The sequence below is a fragment of the Podarcis raffonei genome, chromosome 3 (assembly GCF_027172205.1).
Source record: "Podarcis raffonei isolate rPodRaf1 chromosome 3, rPodRaf1.pri, whole genome shotgun sequence".
Lineage (NCBI taxonomy): Eukaryota > Metazoa > Chordata > Lepidosauria > Squamata > Lacertidae > Podarcis > Podarcis raffonei.
Window position 1 is genome coordinate 78505534 of NC_070604.1, and position 21233 is coordinate 78526766.

General features: G+C 41.3%; 2 protein-coding genes and 1 non-coding gene across 3 annotated transcripts; all 3 read right to left on the reverse strand.

Moving 5' to 3' along the window:
• Positions 1–845: 845 nt before the first annotated feature.
• TOMM20 (translocase of outer mitochondrial membrane 20) lies at positions 846–8030 on the reverse strand. The gene is made up of 5 exons (XM_053382550.1): positions 7797–8030; positions 5911–5957; positions 5109–5190; positions 3595–3737; positions 846–1259 (listed from the first exon to the last, which is right to left on the reverse strand). Exons 1-5 carry the CDS (start codon positions 7918–7920, stop codon positions 1215–1217), a joined length of 441 nt encoding a protein of 146 aa, XP_053238525.1. The 5' UTR covers positions 7921–8030; the 3' UTR covers positions 846–1214.
• Positions 6711–6851, reverse strand: LOC128411681 (small nucleolar RNA SNORA14). The gene has a single exon (XR_008329888.1). It is a non-coding gene; the product is annotated as a small nucleolar RNA SNORA14 (small nucleolar RNA).
• Positions 8031–11085: 3055 nt separating the features above from the next.
• Positions 11086–20241, reverse strand: RBM34 (RNA binding motif protein 34). Its single transcript, XM_053382549.1, has 11 exons — positions 20063–20241; positions 18277–18448; positions 16569–16708; positions 15488–15707; positions 15057–15116; positions 14378–14421; positions 13475–13558; positions 13227–13290; positions 13092–13134; positions 12552–12670; positions 11086–11427 (listed from the first exon to the last, which is right to left on the reverse strand). The coding sequence occupies exons 1-11, from the start codon at positions 20107–20109 to the stop codon at positions 11143–11145; spliced, it is 1278 nt and encodes a 425-aa protein (XP_053238524.1). The 5' UTR covers positions 20110–20241; the 3' UTR covers positions 11086–11142.
• Between the last annotated feature and the right edge of the window lie 992 nt (positions 20242–21233).

The following is a 21233-nucleotide window of genomic DNA, read 5'->3' on the forward strand; positions in this document are numbered from 1 at the left end:
ATGGCTTCAAAACAACTTACAATTGTAAGTAAAACACTTCTGTATGATAAATTTTATATTTGGCTTCCTTTAGCAATGTTTTCTTTTGAAATGTTTTAAGGTGTGTGTGTGTGTATATATATAATTTCTATACCATTTATATTTTAAAGAAAACATCTCAAAGCTTTTTACAGCTGAAGAAATATAAAGTATGCATTCAAAGCAACATACTTAACAGGAAATGAAAATATTATCTTAAAGATTTCAAAATAAAATATTACAAAAATATAAATAAAATATTACAAAAATATTATCTTAAAGATTTCAAAATAAAATATTACAAAAGAGGTTAGTTAACCTCTTTTGTAATATTTTATTTTGAAATCTTTAAGATAATATTTTTGTTTCCTGTTAAGTATGTTGCTTTGAATGCATACTTTATATTTCTTCAGCTGTAAAAAGCTTTGAGATGTTTTCTTTAAAATATAAATGGCATAGAAATTAAATTAATATTATTATATAATAATAATAATTTACTAGTGAGGTCCTAATGAGTTAATAGGAAAATGATTCTATGAACCTCTGAGTTGTGCCCCCATAATACGTTTCTCTTCTTAGTTATATTTTTTGAGATTGATTACAATAAAACTGCATTTAAAATGATTTAGGATTTCAAAACGATTGTTTTACTTTGTTATTTTACTTGGTGTAAGATGCCTTGTAGGTCCATTAGATCCAAACAACCAAAGACAAAATAAAGTTAATAAGAGCTATCTGAAAAATAATAGTCCTGGGCACTGTACAGAACATGCTGAAATTTGTCACTATCCCTTTGACATTTGAATGAGCACACATACACATGGGAGGGCAGGTACGTCTTTTAATGCCTTAGCTTTGGGTTTTTCAAAAATGAGCACAGGGGTTTTTTATGTTGTAGTAATACATCTTTTATATGTACAATGCTGCAACTGTATATATAAATGACATTAATGATACTTTTTATAACTCAACATGGTGTATTTATAAAATGAATTTATCAAAATACACTTTGCACTAGATAATAAATAAAGTCCAGCCAAACCAACCCACTCAAAGTTAAAATTAACTTTGGTCGGTTCAAATGTGGTATACAGTTCATGAGTTCTATGCTTACTCCTTTACCCTGCTCTTCTTCCCCCCCCAGTGATGCTCATATTTTGGGCTAAGGAAACACTTGTTTTTCCAGCTGAAATTTCTCATTCCACATCATCTTCAGCCAAGCACTGTGCACTTACAATTCTCTGTAAAAGAAAATATTTGAATCATCTTAGAGTAATAAGACTCTCTCTCGTCAGGTGAATTACAGAATGAGTTGCAACCTGCAAAATTAAATTTATATTCTCCCTCTTCTGTGAAAATCAACATTAGTAAGAAAGCAGCAGGTAAACAGCAAGTGCAGCAAGGATCTAATAAGCTTCCTAATCAAAATACAGTATTTATAAAAATGAAATTGTGCAGTATTTGGCCAAGCGAACATCAACCAAACTTGATGCACCTGGGATCCAGTAATTAAACTTGCATCTATTGCTGCTGTTAATATTTTACTCCGCTTGCTTTAGTTAGCTTGAAATTAACTAAATGAAACAAATCCCAATAAATCTTGGTTATGCAGATTTCTTATGTTCAGCCAGAATGAAAACACTGAAAAAGCCCTTTAGCAGTTATAGTGTGGCCCATTTTCCAAATTCTGATTGCAGCTGCAAGCTCTTAAGAACCCCAGGTCTGATTTGTTTTTAGCTCAAGTTTTAGATCTGTCAGAAATGTCTGACGAGCAACAGGCTGTGGGTGAAATCCAGAGGTGTCCATTTGCCAGTGGAAGCAACATCCAGCCATTCTATGGGAGTCCACTTCCTGTCCTCTGCAACCGAGTGCTGCCTAAAATATGCTCACAAATGTTGGGGGACCCTCCAAAGTAGGTTGGGGGCATGGGGAAGAAAGAGAAAGCCTGCTTGCATGGCAGCTACTGTTACCCAGTGGTTTCCAACACAGGTACTCATGCGCAAATAAGGGTTTTTACTGCTCCTCATGGTGCCGCAACCACTTTTGGAACTCTTCTCTTTTAGGAATATCTTGTCCAATTCATACTTCCAGATATGCTCACCTGAACAATATGGTTTGAACTAACCTCCTGAATAGATGGGGCTGTCAAAATGGTATATGGAAAGTTCTATAGTGAGGAATCCATCACTGCCCTTTATACCACCCGTTGTCAGCAAGATTGTACCACAGAACAGGGGTAACAAACAAGGTGGCCTCCAGGAAGTTGGACTATAACTGTCATCAGCCCCAACCAGAATAGCAAATGGTCAGATATGATGTGGCATGAAGTTAAGGGCAAGCTCTGAACGCCAGTCATTTAGGATTTGGGAGCTGGGTGGACAGCTGCATCATGAACCAACTGAAGATTACAGACAATCCTCAAAAGCAGCCTTTCACAGAACACATTATCAGAGGACATCTTGGGAGCTAGGAATATATAAAACTGCTAGATCATCTTTTCCCTTTAATTCTGAGTTATATGTGAGTTTGTTCAGACACAGTAAACCCTTCTTATTAAAGGGAAGCAAATAATTGCTCTTGCACATTGGAAATCTGCTTCAACCCTTTCAACAGGGTTGCATCAAATTGTGTTGTTCCACAGAAGGCTCACTGATTCAATGAAAGCTTCTGTGAATGGAAAGCAGGAGGTAACTAATTCCCCCGCCTCCCTCTGCAACCCCCTTCCACGCTGCCCAGGAGATGGCCTGAAGGCAAAACGAGGCCAATAACTTGCTGAAGCTAAGCAGGTCTGGGTCTGGTCAGTGGCTGGATAGGAGACTGCCTGGGAACCACATGTGTGCCATCTTGGATTTCATAATGGAAGAAAGGCAGGATAGAAAATAAATTGCCTCCTCCTTCCATTCATAGAAGCATCAAAAGAGTTAACAGAAACACACTTCTGGATATAACCCAGAGTAGCTGCATATAGTAGGAATGAATATTATGGGGTTTGAGAGCTACAGTTGTTCTGACAAGCAGTCCTTGGTCTCAAGGACAGCAAGCAAGCAGGCAGTAGGCACAATTGCCAGAAACGCTGCTTGCGAAGTCAGAATCGTGCCATAATATGAGAAAGGCAAAAACACCACCAGGTGCCAGCTTCTGTTCCCACTGGACTGATCCCTAGGGCCTTTTAACACCAATTGCCTTGTGGGATGCTAGTTCCTGCTCAAGTGGAGCTGTTTTGTTTCAAGTGCCCATTGTATCTTCTGAGCTGCTTTGAGGAACTAGAGTTAAAAATGGGATGTATTTGCACTAAATGAAACAAAACAGAACCACCACTTGCTCAATTCCAGTTAGAAAACCCCCCTGATTTTAAAGTCAAGTCTACTAATGTGATGAATTAGGCAATTGTCTCAGTATCAGCAAAACCACCAAAAACTATTTGTAAAGTTGCAACACTGAGCACACTTTCTTGGGAGCAGCAACGCTGTTAAAAATCAGTGGGAACAAACATGCACAGGAGCAGGCAAACAATGTTGATTGCGACTACTCCTATTTCAAAATACGAAAAGGAGTGCATAAAACAGCTTTCCATACCTGGCTAATTGTGGGGAGTTTAGTGAGAAGCATCTGGAACACTGGTGGCGGAAGCGTCTGCTGCAGAACTTGTAGTAACTGCTGCGGTTGTCCACACACAGCAATGGCATTCGTCAAGTGATCAACACCCTTTTCATATTCTCCTGTAAAATATGAAGCATGTTAAATTGGCAATCATTAGCTTTGCACTTTTAGGCTTCATTTGTCACTCATCTTCAGTTAATAGCAAATCTTACTGTATATCCAAGGGAATTTAAGTCAATTTACCAACACTTTATTCCCAGATGCCATTTTTAAATAGAAAATAAAATAGAAATAATTCCTAACTACCCTTCAGATGATATTTGGGTAGCTTGGATGGCTTAGTATCCCAGAACCGAGAAGGATTTCTGGTCAAGGTACTCATTACAACTAGAATATTTTTTTCAAGTAAATGGAGGACAGTAAACCTCCATTTGCTGACTGATAACGAAATACATTATTGACTTGAGACTTTGAGAAAGGCAGAAATGCCCAATTTGACACCATTTCACTGAGTGTCATCTTTTTAAGATAGGGTGGTTGTGATGATAATGTAATCATGGTAGGAAATTTCTGACTTTTAACAAAGCAATTTTAAATATGACTGGTATTTGGCAGCCTGGATCAGGGTAGCCAATATGGCAATGTAGCTCCAGATGTTACTGACTCCAATGCCTATCATCCCTGACCACTGGCTGTGCTTACACGAGTTGCAGTCCACACATCTGGCCAATACGTTGGTGATTCCCGGTCTGGATAGGGTACTAAATCTGTACAGTGGTATCTCTGGTTGCGGATGGGATCCATTCCGGAGCTCCGGTTGGATCCTGAGGTTTCCGCAACCGGAGGGACCACTTCTGTGCATGCAGGCGGCATGGTAGACCACTTCTGCGCATGTGGTGAAACCAAGAAAAATACTTCTGGGTTTGCCACATATGTATCCTGAAGGATACATAACCGGAGGTGAATATAAGTAGAGGTTCCACTGTACAGTGGTAACTCAGGTTACATAAGCTTCAGGTTACATACGCTTCAGGTTACAGACTCCGCTAACCCAGAAATAGTGCTTCAGCTTAAGAACTTTGCTTCAGGATGAGAACAGAAATTGTGCTCCGCCAACGCGGCGGCAGCGGGAGGCCCCATTAGCTAAAGTGGTGCTTCAGGTTAAGAACAGTTTCAGGTTAAGAACGGACCTCTGGAACGAATTAAGTACTTAACCCGAGGTGCCACTGTATTAGATTTATATGACATGACAGTTCAGATGTGCTATCTTGTAAATAATGGCTGTATCCGGATGATGATATCTAGGCTTATTAAGCTGAAATATAAACAAATCTCACTGCCTTGCACATAGCCACTTCACATGCATATAAACCAGGAAGCCCTCAGTTAACTATTGTTCCCCATTATATCCCATTTCAAAAATTAACATTATTTGAACTGTAATATCTTTTACTCCCCCATTCCCCCACATTTGTAAAAATTTCAACAACCTTGTGCTAGCAGTTCCTCGCCCAACTGTATCTCTTCAAGGAAGAACTTTTGAACAGCTTCAGCATCTTTTAGATCAGGCAACTGTAACAATGACATTTATGCAATCAGCCGTTTATGTCACAACATCCCGTTCCTCACATATGCTTTTAAATACAGTACTTAAGAGCATTCTAGTAGGGGTTTTTTAAAGTTAGGTTTTTAAACATTGGCAAGATGCCTGAACTCCTGAGATCACCTCCACATCAGCATTTGTTACAGAACTGAGCCACACTCTGTGAAACTTCTTTCCATGGAAATAATTAATTTAGACATATATCCATGGAAGGGGGACTATGGAAGTGCTGTCCCCAGCCCCTCAACACTCCCCCCCTCAAAAAAGCAGTCTTCTGAGGGTCAGTAATTCTCCTGAATTGCCTATGATTTGGGGAGCAAGGGCGACTGGCAGAAAACACGAGATACACTTTTGGTGAGTGGTGCAGGAAATTATCTGGATTCAAGTTGACTAACATAGATCAAAAAAGCTGTTAGTAGAGACAGCAACCATTTTACGTGTCCAATTATTGCACAATCACGCACATGCTTGTCGCTGCCAACCCAGAAGTGGCCCCAAAATGGGGTGGAATGGGGCAGGCTTATGTGTGCTTTGTTGATGCGTGTGCGGGTCAGGAACAGAACCCTTGTGCAAAATGGTCACTGCCTGTACGATCATTTCAAGCCAAAATCCAATTTGAAATGAATTCTGTAGGCCATGTATAATGTACCACAACTAAAACTGAACTCAAGACAACAAGGTATCAATACCTTTGAAAGTCCTGCTCTTTCTTTGGCGAGTTTCTGCTTCTTCCGTCCTATAAATTAAACACATCACACATTTTCAGTGTCTATATTTTGGTAATCTACTGAAAAAAGGATATATTGATCTTTGAATCACAATACTATTTGCACTCCAAACTGACGTGGGGGGGAAGAACAATACTTGGACATTTCGAATCTACAAAGGCCTGTATATAGAGAATTATTTATAAGAACTTACGCAAAATTACATCTTATACTGCCTGGAAACACACTTCCTAGGATAAAACTATTTCCCTGAGCTCACTGCAGGCTCTATACAGCAGGAGGACCACTGCTACCAGGAGTGGAGGTAACATTTTAATAACTGTGAGAAGCCCTACCACCTAGTGGCATAATTAAATACAATGTTGCCTTGAAGCACACTTCTGGGGTGGGGGAGCTAGTCTGCCTCAATTTGTCACATGCCCTATAAGAATAGTGACAGAATGGCAGGAATACTGAACAGCTACAGAGAAACAGTTAACATATCACATGTCCCAACATCACTTGACTGCCCCATCACCCAGAGACAAGTTAACTGCTTCCTATTGCATTATCATGTTCTACTGCAAACCGTACTGGAAGAAAATGTTATCAAGAAGTGAAGACAAAGCACAAAATATTTACATTGTTTGTATAAATCCCTGAAAAAATTCAGCACAGAAAAGCTACCAGCTCAATTCTGAGAACATGTTTCACAATTTGGCACTTAAAACAGTTTCTGTGAGCGTGTGTTTTAAGGAAGAATGATCACGTTAAAGAATGTGAGTTTTTTATTGAAGAGGTGAAATAATGCAGAAGTACGAGAGAACGTTCTGCATTTTGGATAACTCTACATTTTTCTCTTGCATCCATCCTTATCCTGGAAGTTATAACCGCAACAGTACCAGGAGGGTTTGAGAATGCATAACAGTATAGTAAGTACCTAAGAAGTCAGGTTAACTTTACAAAATTTGTTCTCCCACTCCCTGTGAGTCTACTTCCTCCATCTGGGCTCGTTGGAGGATCATCGCTTTTCAGGGGGTACTTGTGTAATAGGGGACTTTGAACTCTCTAGGATTCTAAATCACATGGGAAGTCTACATGAGTAGAAAAGGCTGCATATGTTCACTTTGCAACACCTGAAAGGTGACAAACCCAATCACAGTGTGAGAGGGATGAACATGGGACAAAATAACCTAGGTGGTCTTTAGTCATTTTTCCACGCAGGAGGAAAAATCTCAACAGCTTGATTAAGATATTTAAGTTTTTGGAAACCTGTGCAAAACAAAGTATCAAAAATGCAACAAGCTTCCGCACTCCCAGGGACCCTTCTCAAAACACGTGGCAGGAAACACGATATACATCACCATGCATTTCCACCGCAGAATGCCAATCCCAAATTCCAGGAGGATTCATGCAGCAGTGAGCATGTGTTTGCTGCACACACACACACACACACACACAAGGTTTCTGCGTGCATCCAGTAAAAGACACACACTAGGTGGGTCCTAACACCGTGTGAAGCGATCCTCATCCAAACACTTGCAGCTTGTGGCCTTTGAAATGAAGGCGAGCCTGGCGATGCAAGGGAGCAAGGGGAAGAAGGTCGCCCACGCCAGAGGCATGCCCAGTTGGGAGGCCTGGTTTTGCTTTGTCCTCGGGGCCACCGCAAAATCCCCGCGCCCGCTCATGGCGAAGGAACCGCAGCCTCGGAAGCAGCGGGGCTTCTCCGGAGGCCCACCCTCCCAGGCCCGGCCGCCAATGGAGCGGGGGGCGGGGAGGGGGGCAGGTCGGAGGGGCGACCCAGGGCCGGCTCCGCGCGGGGTGGGGAAGCGGCTGCACGAGGCGGCGGGCGGCCGAGAGCGACTCACGTTCCCGCAGCCGGTTCTTGAAGTTGGGGTCGCTCCTCCTCTTGCGGTCGAAGTAGATGCAGTAGCCGATGAAGAGAGCCCCGCAGAGGCCCGCGGCGATGGCGCTGCTCTTTCCCCCCATCATCCTGCCTGCCGAGCCCGCCTCGTACTTCACAGCCACCTTGGAGCCAGCAGAAGAGGAAGACCCCGCCCACCGCAGCTCCTCTCGCTCACACACACACGCTCACTTCGGCGGGCGGATTGCGTCATCAGCCAGCGACCGCCAGCCGAGCGCATGGGCAGGAAATCGAGCCGTTTCCCAGCGGCACTGCGCGCGCGCGCATCGCTTTCCGCCGGAGCGTGGCGCATGCGTGGTGGGTTCGCGCGGGACTCTTCCTCCCTCCCGCCCCCTAAAACTATGTGGAAGGAGACACGTCTGTTTTAGCGTCCCCGGGAGTCCGTTTACTCTAAGCGTGTCCCAGGCTAACCTCTGCGTAAGGGTGTCGCGGGCTCGTCGCAGAGGCTCTTACGTTGCAGGCATAAAACTGCTAGGATACAGCACTAGCAAATCTTGTGGGATCAGCACTGCTGCAGTTTCCATGTAGTATGTTTGATGGTTGGTACAGAGAATTCCCCAGTAGTTTCCTGTGCTAGATTAGAAGTCTAGCAGGTCGTCTTCAAAGAAACAGATGGCCTAATCAAAGTTTACTTACATTAGACAAATACCTCTTAAATTTTGTTAATCAACACTCATTTTCCCTATAACCTGTCACTGAACTGACCAAAATCACAAATAAATTGTTTGCATGATGTCTCAGCCAGCTTTGGTGGCAACCTGGCAGTCAGTTTGGGTTCATAAACCAAGTCTATCAAAGAAGTCTGTTCAGTTACACAACCCACAAAAATCCATGATTAGCATGGCCAGATTTCTCCTGACTGGATGCTACATGGACCTTTTTGGGATACCTGCTGCAAAGATAATGATATAAATAAAAAAAACCTGCTCCTTTTCCCTTGCAGGGTACCCAAGAGCCCATATAAAGTCCTTTTGTAGGTTCTCTATAGGTAGGAGAAAATAACACAGCGCAACCAGAGAATATTGAGAAGCAAAGCAGCTAGTAAGCCTGATCTTTATTAACTGTTGCAACAGGATGCTCCCCGACACACAGGAGAGAGGAGGACCCCGAGCCATACGCGCAAGCCCTTATATAGACATTTTAAATTTGCCACCCTGGAGTCCAAGACCACTCCCAGATACATCAGAAATCTGAGTACGTTGTTTATCTCCTGTCTGGCAAGTTACCTGATTTCATTATCTGGGTTTTGGCCACTCTTTTGTTATTAAAACTACTTAATTCCTGAATCTAGGTCACAGGCTCACACCCTGTTCTTATCTTGAATGTGCCCTTAAGACAGGATTTGTGAGGAAAGAGACAATGGGGAGGTTTCCCACTTTGACCTTGCAGAGAAATATGAGGTTAATTTGTTCAGGACCTTTTTTGTGCGGGTTTCAGACGTGGTTTATATATATAGTTATGAACATTTATATATATATATATGACCTTAAAATTCTTATAACAACAACAATACAACAGGTACAGTTGCAAGTTTGAAATACAGGAATGAAGTAATATGCATTCTCTTTAAAAGTATTTTCATCAATTGGTTCAAATACGGGAAATCTTTTTTTAAAAAAATCTCCAGAAGCAGGAACATTTAAACTTGGACACGGAGATGCAATTTGATAATGTGGTGATTTTCAGCTTAAAAGTATTGTTATGAGTTTTGGGGGGGGTGGAAGTAGGCCAGATGCAGAGACCCTTATAATTCTTGGATCCAGCAAGGGCTAAAATCTAAGGAAGGATTCAAATTCCTGGAATAGCCAGGCTAGCTTCCTGGTTTGATAATGGCCCTCTAAATAAGTGGCTCGGCACCAGAGGAAAAATAGGTGGGTCCTCTTCCTCCTGCAGGGGTGGGAGGCATCAAATGTTGCCAAAGGCCTTGAGGACAGCGGATTACCTTGAGCTAGAAGCTGGAAGACTCTCTTGGGGTGTTAATGCTGTGAACCCCTCCATTGTAGGCTCGTGGTATATAGCCACTTCCAGGCCTGCCCCAGGAGGTGGGGTTGCGGGCATCACGCCCTCCCCACATGAGCGGGGGCTGGTTTCAGCCCCCGCGAGAACAGGGGAATCCCAACCGTCCACGCCTCCCAGCCAGCCAATCGGCGGGCGGGGGGCGTGGCTTGCCCTATTTAGGGCCGGAGCGGAGGGGGCTCGCCCTCTCTTCTCCGGCTAGCCCCCACGTTTTCCCCACCCTCCCTCCCTTTAGTTGGGCTTTAGGTAGGTCTGACTTTGCTATGGACTTCGGTCTGTCGCCGCAAGGGGCATGGTAGGAATTTTTCCCAATTGGCAATTTACAGCCTTTTGGTTTTTCGCCTACCTCGTAGCAACTCGTCACAACTCTTCGGCATTGGCGGTAGGCATTGGTAAGAAGGGGTTAAGAGGATGTGTGGGGGGGAGGAACGCCATCACCTCACCCCAGTGAACGAAGGGTGGTCCATTAAAGGACTCCGGGGGGCGTGGCCCTGTCCGAAGCCTATGGAGGTGTGGGCCAAAGGCACGCCCCAGAGCGGTGACCCGGGGGAGCTCCTAGTCGACGTGCCTCGGCGGGAGACTCCCCCGATTAGTGTTAACCCTTCCCCGTGTCTCCAGCAAATGGGCTGGAGCCGGATAGTCGATAGGACCAATGCCTAAGCCAATGCCTCTCATTCCTGAATTCAATAAAGTTGTGGCCTAATTTGCCCAATTAACCTTAATTATGGTGTCTCGTGTGTTTATTTATCTTGGTGGGGGGCGGGAACTCGCCACGCAAATGTGTAAACAGACCATATATCATAAATACACCTTAGTCTCCACTGTAAATCTTTCCAATGGAAACACGAAACCTAGGTAAGCACCTGGAACCCCTGAAATCTTACACTGCTCGGAGATTGGGGTGGTGTGCAACAGTATACTGCTGAAGGTTTGGAAACAAACTTAATGTAACAGTAGAAAGGACAATCACTGGTAAAAACAGGTTTGTAAATGATCAAATGCTTGTGGTTAGCAAATCTTCTTTAAGTAAACTTTACTGGAGTAGACTGTCTCTTTCCCTTTTAGACCCCAAATCACTACATAGTGAGTGGAGACGGGCTAGTAGAATTGTTATGTGTTGAACTTTCTTAGTGTGACTTCTCTTGTTAATATTATGAATTAATCCAGCTTAATTTCTAAACTCAAACTCTGGAGACAGAATATGCAGAACTCCCAAATGACTATGAAATAAAATTTATTTAAAAATACAATTCAAAACTTGCAGCATAACTATTTCAAATGGATTTTCTCGGTTTCTTCTTCATTATGTGTTTTGACTTGGTTTTTTTGCTCTTTGTCATTGGGGTTGCTTTTTCACCAGCAAAAGAGTTACTCGATAATCCTTTTGCATTTTTCAGTGAAGAAGACTTTGAATACTTCAGTCCAACAGGGCTCTTTACATTCTTGACTAAACTCTTCTGTGGAGCTTTTTCTTTTTGAACACAGTGTTGCACTCGTAGCTTTCTTCCTTTCAGTTCAGAGTTGTTTAGCTTCAGTGCAAGGTGTACAGAATCTGTAGTCTTTGAGGAAAATAAAGGGCAACATGTAAAATTAGGCGTTCATCTTACATCTTAGTAACTAATATTTATTTTCCTTTCAGAAAAATTCACAAAAATAAAAAACCACTTTACAACATAATCAATAAACAATAAAACAAAAATATTTAAAGCAGCTAAATTAAAAGGGGGGATTGGTTTTTTTAAAAAAAAATCATGTCAGCACATCCACTTTAAAACTAGGCAAATACAGGTCTACCCTAAATGCACAGTAAACAGAAGCAACATAGCCACTGGAAACTATCCAACTGCCTACAATTTTCTTCTTTCGGATTAAACTATTATTTGGAGCATGAAATGGATGCAAATTTTCCTGCTTACAAACACATCAACTGTGAGCAAGTCTGTGCTGCAAACAAGGTTTCCTACTTCAACTTTCTTCCTTTAATCCTCCCCCCCCCCCCATGAACATGTCACTGAAAAATTAAATATAGATGGCCCGGCACATCAGCTTGGGAGTGCACTGAAAAATTCTGACTCTGGGAAGGTGTTAGAAGTAAGACAGATTAAAGACGCCATCTGCTAGCAGCAGAATTTGAACGTTGTTGTCTCCGTCTGCAATCTTAACCCCACTTACTTGGAAGTAAGACCATTGAATTCAGTAGGACTTGCTCTGAATAAGACATGATGAGGACTGAGCTTTTGGTTCTTATGAGAACAATTCTATTTGCTTGACTACAAATTTAGTTATAGATATTTCAGAGCGGAGAGGAGATACTTGGCAAAAGTCCGGAATCATGCTGTGTGAGACTGCTTGTTTTGAACTTTTCAATTCTGTAGAAGTTACTGCATGATAACTGGTGCCTTCCCTACGCCAGGGATTGGGAACCTGTGGGGCTTTGGACTCCAACTTTCAAAATCTCCAGTCAGCACAGTCAGTTGTCACAGATGACAGCTCCCCAACGCTGCACCATTCAGTTGTAGAGGTGTCTAGGTGCATCATTGTAACTGCCATACCAGTTTTAATGTTACATTGTTGCTAACAGCTGAGCATATGAAACCAGCTACCCTTCAATCACAGCAAGTGTTAAGTGTTAATACAATGTTAAGTTTCTGTCATCACAGATACTGAATAGCTATTGACGTACCTCAAACAGAACGTAACCAAAACCTTTGCCAATGCCTGTGCTCCGATCTCTCACAATTCGTACACTGATTACATTTCCACATTCAGAGAAATGGTCTCTTACTGTCTCATCATCAATTTCTGTAAGCAAACATTTTTTTAAAAAAGTATGCTGGTGTTAAAACATAAGTTTTAGGTATGTGCCAAAAATTCAAAATATTTTCATTTAAAATTTAAATGTAGGACTTTTTACTACCAGCAACAACTACTTTAATGTGACCTGTTACAGTATATATATTTCTGTTAAGCTGTAACAATAAATCATGTGCATCATCTTACTGTTTGTGGCAAAACAAATTATTATTGGTATATCTAAAAGCAGCTTTTAAAAATGAGTATACATTTATATTAAAAGCTTTCTAGATGCAGTCTAAATCTTTTATAGTCTGCAAAAGCTACAAAAAGAATGTATTTCATAAGGATCTCTGAAACTGTCATTTTTCTGCAAGAGAATTCTACATAGATTTGAAAAGAAGAGTGTAAAATTTCACCTAACACTTACCATAAGGGAGATTTCCCACAAAAATAGATCTCTTGTTATCATGCTGTAAAACAAGTGAACAAGAAGAATTGAATCAACAGTCTAAGGAAGCAGGTGGGGCGGGGAGTTTCTTCCTACAGCAATTGAATTACTTACACATGCAGATTTTGAAGCAAGGTCAACTCTTATGTGGAATCCACTGGTAAATTCTGTTCCATTACTATTAAAGCCACAACACGAAAAAATAATCAGAAAAAAGCAGCTACCTTCCTAGTTTGCACAGTGTGTTACTTCAGAAAAGGTATTTACAGTTTAGGATATGTCTTTTGTTAAGATTTATTTAATTAAATGCATGTCATAATACTTTATAAAATCCAGCATCAAGTAATCTTTTTTAAAAATACCATTTTAAGGCGTTATTGGCTGCACATTCCTCCTTGAAAACGACATAAGCATTAATGTACTTCATATTAGGATGCACCATTCGCCTAAAGGAAAAAAAATGAAGTTTACTATACATTTAATTACAATTTACATATGTACGTTTGCAAGCTGAATGGATGGCTTTAGAACAGGGGTGGGGAAACTGTGGCCCTCCAGTTGTTGTTGAACTACAACTCCCATCCTCCTTTGAATTTGAGTCCAACAACATTTGGAGAGCCAAAGGTTCTCTACCCCTGCTTTAGAATATATTGCACAATCCTCAGCATGTTTGCTAAGACACAAATTCCACTGAATTCAATGGCACTTAGCAAACATTTTAAGGAACTGCCTAGTTGTATACGTTCTTCATCCGGAATACACAGGATCAGTCTCTCCTGATATTTCTTCATCAGTACAAAATTGTAAGACAATTTTGCTGGAATGAGAGAGGGCCCCTTCCTGCCCCATTAGGAAGCATCTTAAGGAGTCTTCATTTGGCTAAAAAATGCACTAGTTTGGCACAATAGATGTTGAAATCAATCAGCAATAGTAAGGAATTGGGTAGAAAAATAGTTTCTACTTTTTCCAAGTAGGAAGTTGGATGTGGCTTTATTATGCCACACAAGTACAACTCACTGCTCTACCATTTATACCAATCAACACAATGAATGGCAGAATAACATCAGTTCCCAATTTGTTCCAGAACAGTAGAAAGAAACCCTGGTCTTTAGCAAACCTACTGAATGTATTTATTTTGAAAATAACAACAATTAACAAAAATTAACTGCTAAAAAGAAAAAAAAAATATTAAGTGAAAATGTGTAGTTTCCCCACTCTAAAAATTAAACACATTTTATATATATATAAAAAAAATTATAACTTACTTTATGGCTGCCATTTTTTTGGATACAGTAGCCTCAGCTGGAATCTGGAAAGGGAAGGGGGGAAAGTAGTGCATTAGTTGGTTGGTGTTGTTCCGTTATCATATCACATTATGAACTCAACACCACACTAGATCCTTCCCTAATCTCTTGCTGGAGGAAGGACATGGGTTTCTGAGGTCATGTTGATGCACTTCCTGCTAGCTACAAAGCCCAACGCTATTTGGAAGAGTGTAGATACAGAACTTGGGAGGATGTGTGCTAACTAGAAATTATTCCTTGGCTAAGCCAAGCCATAACTGGTTTACACTGGGTAAGATGCTTTTCTGCTCCTATCCTGCCATATCCCCCCTCACCTCCTTTGCTTCTCCAGCTTTACTTCTTCCAGTTCCAAATGGCAGCACCATCGCAGCTGCCTGTTGTGGCCCTTTAATACTGGAACAAGCAGTAGGTAGGTAACAAGGAAAAAACAGCATCTTTTCTACTGTGACAAATTGCCAGCCACAAAACTAACCCTTTTGCTACGGAAGCTGTATGAGAACCAAGTGGCAATAGCTCATGGGTAAAGTGGAAGGAGCCACTATTTTCCCCACATACAGCACAATTTTGCTCTTGCCCAGAGACTCTATCCCCATGACGATACATGCAGCTAATATTATAAAAATCAACAACCAAAACATACCAAAGAGCGGAAACGAACTGATTCAATTTGCCCATATTCTTTGAAAAACGTCTTCAGCATCTAGATTGAAACAAACATACGGTGTAATTTGTCAGAGCAAATGTGAGCAAAAATAATAAGCAGCAAATATTTCATTCATACAGCGTGATGGTCCCTACACAACTTTTATCTGGCTCATGGTATTAAGGACAAGAAGTACAACATCTTCTAAAAAAAATAATGGGGGGGTAGTAAAACACAGAACTGGGAAATCTGGTTTATCTGTAACTGAATTATATAATCTTCAGTTAGGTCAAAGAAGCACAGAAAAATATATGATGCTAAAACTTCAATAAGGATAAAAAATGGGGGCATGGAGATACCATATGTGACAACAAACTCCTGAACACTTGCTATACTGGGGACCATAACTCCTCTGCCCACAAACTTACCTGTGCCTTACAACTAACAGGTAAATTGCCCACAAAAATTGTTCTTTTATTCTTTAGCATTTCCTCAGCCGGGTTAACTTGTGTTTTCTTTTGTTTTAGTCCAGCATCTTCATCTGAAAGCTTTTGGGAAACCAATTTAGAACGTCTATTTTTCAGTTTTTGTTTAATTTGTATTTCTTTTTTCTCCTCCTCTTCATCTGCTTCATCCAAAGCACATTCCCTTGATAAACCATGAAAAGGTACAACAACTTTGTTAGCAGGTGTTTTTTTAATAGTCACAAAAAATCTATATTTTAACTCTACTTAACCACTGTCTGGGGAAGCGGCGGGTGGGATCGGGGGAACAGACAACATTGCTAGAGAGACTGACAACAACTATATTGAAAACATACAATTACTGTCACTCAAGCAACAAGCAGTCAACAAACCTTAGTGGGGCCAAGCAAGACATAAATGAAAGCTACAGTCTTACACGCTTATAAGGGAGTAAATCACACTGAACTGAATGGCACTAAATGGGATTTGCTTCTGAGTAGATATGCATACAATTTATACTCTTAAGAGCCAGTGCATATTTCACATGCTTATGCTGAAATTCTGTGCATATTTACCTGAGAGTAAGTCCACCTGAACTCAGTTGGGTTTAATTCTGAAGGAACATGCATAGTTTTTTCTATTAATCATTGCTGGCCTTCAAATTGTTTTAATCAAAGACAGAGTACCTTTACTTCTACAACAGTGCCATTCTATAAAATTTACACTGCTCAACGAGAAAACCCAAAATTTATTATGTGCCTTAAATCAATCTATATTTCTAAATTCTGTCTCATTCCTAGTACCCAGAGAAGATAACCAATCAACAGAAATGACAAGTATGATAAAATTTGGTTTATATTAAGTGCTGCAAACTAAAACAAACAGTTTAGACTGTAATACTAACCCTACCTATCTGGGAGTAAGTTCTATTGAATTTGGAAAGACTTACTAATGGTCATCAAGTCAGACCACGAGGGAGTGAGGACACGTGGTTGCCTTTAATAGATTATTCTGAACTTAATCAGTTTTAAAGTGTTTCACTTACCTGCTTGCTACTCTTTCCTCTGCAAGAGAGATATCCTTCTTTTTAGCTTTTAGCTTTTTTTTTAAAGGCTCTCCTTTACTAGACGAACTCTTAACTTCTGTGGCAGTTTCTTCTTCCGTAAGCTTCCGTTTCTTACATTCCTTTTAGAAAAGGGATTTTAAAGAATTATTTAGAACGTGGTCATACAAGGGGTTGGGGAAATACAAGGTCACCGAACAGCAATAAGATAATATACTTTGTACTTTGGGAACAACTTAAGTTTTAAGATGCCCCCATCCCACTCCTTTATTCATGTAATTTTTATGTGAAAAAATACCTTAAGCAACTTCTCACATGTGATTTCAGATACAGTGGTACCTTGGTTCTGGAACTTAATCTGTTCCGGGAGTCGGCTCAACTCCCAAAACCGTTTGAAAACCAAGGTGTAGCTTTCGATTGGCTGCAGGAGCTTCCTGCACTCAATCGGAAGCCGCGGCGGATTTTCGGCTTCCAAAAAACGTTCACAAACCGGAACACTCACTTCCAGGTTTGTGGCGTTCAGGAGCCAAGCTGTTCAAGTACCAAGGTACCACTGTATAAAATAATCTTGAGGATCTCACACTTTTGAGATGGTTTTTGTAATAGTTTGCAATTTTAGAATGGGAGATAATTGCTCAGGGCACTCAAGCATAATACCTTGTTTTGTTATGTTGAAAGGTATTTTTAAACAGCAATTTTTAAAAGGTACTGATGATTAGAATTAAACTGAATCAGGTGTAAAGGGCTTATTGACTCTCTTTTAAAGGTTTTTTACTTCACACAAGGGCCATTTCATAAGTTGCACCTGTATAATCAGAGTCAATATTACATGGGCTAGTCCCATACTACAGAAGCCCCACAAGAAGCAGGTGAGTTGGGTTTATAATGCAGTTTTTACAAACATGAACTGTGCAGCATTGGACCAGCCTTAGTGAAAACAGTTCTCATGCAACACTGGTGAAGTATTAATCAGGCCTCTACCAAAACTGAAAAACACATTTATTTATTTTTAAAAGAAAACCCTATGTTGTTTTGATCGGTAATCACACAACCAAGAAGACTGTATTGGGTGGGTGGGGGATTTTCATGAGGTAATTTGGGGGGGGGTGAACATCTGGATAAAATTCTGCTTTCAGAAGCCCAATGTAACTTAGAGGCTCTGTCTATAATACTTGTTGGTGGCAAAGCACTCTGTTGATTCTTCTCTGTCAGAAAGAAGATGAAGCATTACCAATGACAGCTGACAAATATATTTTAAGAGCACCTTTAAGTTTCATAAGCTTTCAATGAAGGAACAATCATTAAAATATTTTATGGCACCCAAGACCTATCATGATGGCACAGCTGCTGTTTTTGAGAATCTAAAATATATCAGCTGCTTGTTCCTCCACCCGCGACACCAAAAAGGAGGTATCAACAGTTTCAAACAAGAACATAGTGTGAAAAATAAGGGTGCTACGACCATCCTTATGTTAACAAAATGATCTGTCATCTTCAGTGTCTGTAACATGAATGCAAACAACAATCTCACAGCCTGGTTAAGGAGTTGAAATATGGAACTGTTAACAGTTAACATCTACAGTTTGCAGTCTTATTTAAGGGACGTCAAGCATTCCAAATGCTGGCATACTTCAGTACTGGGAACTGAACTCACATTTTGGGAATTACATAGGTAAAGAAATGTGCTTACTCTTGGCACAGCAACATACACTGGCTGTATTTCAGCCTCAGGAGCACTGAAGAGCTGGACCAGGGAACCTGTGACACGTGCGGTGGGTTTATTTTGAAACAGACTGTTGGCCACTTGACCCACAACATAATCTTCCTTTGATACAGTGGCAGCATCTTTCTCACATGCTTTGCTATTAAAGAGATAAAGTTGGTCATCAGATCCCATTTAGTACTGTCCTGCAAAGCATAAACTACAGGTAAAACAAACCAATAATCATGCAAAAAAACCAAGCAGATTGTGCATGTCATTACTTTTGAAGAATTAGTACAATATGAGTGGTTCATTTGCTGTAAGTATACAGATGGAGAAGTCTCTGCACATACGCCTGCTTCCTGAGCCAATGGGCCATGGACTTCTGGAAAAATAAACACATGGCACTTCACAAGCAACAGCCTGCAGTTTTTCCTACTTTTGCTTAGATGTTTCTACCTTGCCTTTCAATCTTACAAGATAATTTCCACAGCAGTTTTCCAATTAAAGGAAAATATAATGCAAAAATCATTGACTGCCAGGAGATAAGCACTATGTAGGAGGAGAAAAACAAACAGGAGACAGCTCTGATTCTTGTATGATTACTTTTACATTGCCAGAAATCAATTTCAGGTATGCATGTGAGAGAAGGAGCAATTATACTGTCTTTCCAAAAATACTGCAAGTGGTTTGTCTCAAAATTATTTTTAAAACAAAACTTTATTAAGTTATTTTGCTGTGTGATGTGACAAATATTAAATTTAAGGGGTACCAGTCTTGGTATATTAGGAAAGATTCATGCACCACTGCAGCTCATCTGCAGGTGCAGGCAGGTCCTGCAGATGTCTGTGGGAAGGGGGGTATTGTTTTGCTGCTTTGTTTTACTTAGTTACTTGCTTTTATTATTTATTTTATTCTCTGAACTGCCCTGAGATCTTATGATGAAGGGTGGTATATAAATCTAATAAATGAAATAAATAAATGTTAGAAAAATATTTGCGAAGAGTGAAAGGCTACAGAAGTGCATAAATCTTCCCTCGTGTACCAAGTCTGGTACCCCTTGAACTTAAAGCTTTGTCACATCACATAACAAAATAACTTTTTACAGTTTTGTTATTTAAAAAATAGCAAGTCAAACCACTTGCAATATATCTGCCATACATACTCAGATTAATGTGTAGCCTTAGCATTTTACTTCCTCTAGCTTAAAGTGCTAAAAGCCTCCTAAACTACACAGTAACCTGAGTAAGTATGGCAAAATTCTTCATTTAACTATATTTAGGTAATTTATAGAAATCAGAAAAATCAAAACAAGACAGAAATGAAGTACAGTAAGTGCACAACTTATGCACATTTAACTTGTGCGCATTCAGTTTTACACACGTCAAAAAGATTTCTAAAAAATAAAAAACGTGGTGGGGATCCAGGGAAAATTATTTTGGCAATCGCACCTTTCACTGAACCCAATGGGTTTATGATTATACACGATTTTAGCTTTAGGCACAATCCCCAGGAATGTAACCCCCTCATAAGCTGCAGGCTTGCTGTAACACAATTCCACAATTTAAATCCCCTGCCAGACACAATTAGAAGCTTGCGCAGAAGTCTCGCAGGCGGGGTCTGGAGGGTCGGCAGGCAAACGCAGCAGCAGGAGGGGATCAGAAGGGACCGCGACGGCGGGCGCCCAGGACTCCTCTAGCACCCAAGGTGGGGGGGGGGATGGGAGCCGCGGGGCGGAGGGGAGAGAGGGCATAGCGCGGGCCGCGTTCCTCACCCGGTAACGGGGCGGAGCTTGGCCGCCTTGGACTGCTTCATCTTCATCTTCGCCTTCGACACGCTCCCACTATCACCGCCGCTCGAGCCGCTTCCGCCCCCGCAGCGCCGCGTGAAGCTCAGAGGAACACTCGGACGTAAACTTCCGGTTCTTTTACGCCATTTTACTTCAGCCTCCCCATAACGTGGTGCCCTCCAGCTGTTCTAGACTTCCGTCAGCCCCAGCCAGTTTGGGGGTGGGGCGGGGATAGGAGATGCAGTTCAAAACCTCAGGAGGACCTCATTTAAGTGTGTGTGTGTGTTGTAAGAACATAAGGAAACAGTACTATGTTGCCGAATTAAAGCAAAACAGGCCCGGCGCCCTGTTCGTCTCACTCTGGGAAGCCCGCAAGCAGGCAGGAGCACAACAGCGCTCTCCCCCGCTTGTGACTCCCAAGCATAGCTGTCAGCTTTTCCCTTTTTTAAGGGAAATTCCCTTATTCCGAATAGGATACCTCGCAAGAAAAGGGAAAAGTTGACAGCTGTGCTCCCAAGCAAGGAACAATGGGGTCTGCCGATGTCGCTGAACTACAAGTCCCATCACTCCTGGTCATTGGCCATGTGCACTGGGGGCTGATGGGAGTTGCAGTTCAACAGGATCTGGAGGGCCAAAGGTTTCCCCACAATTGGAACAGCCTGGGACTAGCTTTCGAGTAAACTTGCATTGGATTGAACTGTGAAAAGAACGGCGAGTCTGTACGGGAACCAATGGGGCACGAGCATGTAACTTTGGGTGTTGGATTTGGGCCGGGAAGGTGTAATTTCAGGAGGTTGGCCTTTGCTGCAACTTGAGGCGTGTTTGGAGGGGGGAGCTTTGACGGGAAATCCGAACCAGGCTCTAACCTGTACTATTTTTTTAATGTTTGGTCTTTTATCGTGTTTTTAATGATCTGTTGGGAGAGGTGGGGTATAAATAATAAATTATTATTATAATACTAAGATTGGACTGCCTTGCAGGGCTATTGTAAGCCAACTTTTCCCCAGCCACGGTTTCGTCAGTCCTAAAGTGCAAGATGGGTGCAATGAAGAACTGCATTGGTTCTGACACTAGCAGGACAATTTAATACAGTATACGAATTAGAAGGAGCTGCCACCTTTGTCACTACTTGCCGCTATTTCTGTGTAGAGGCAGT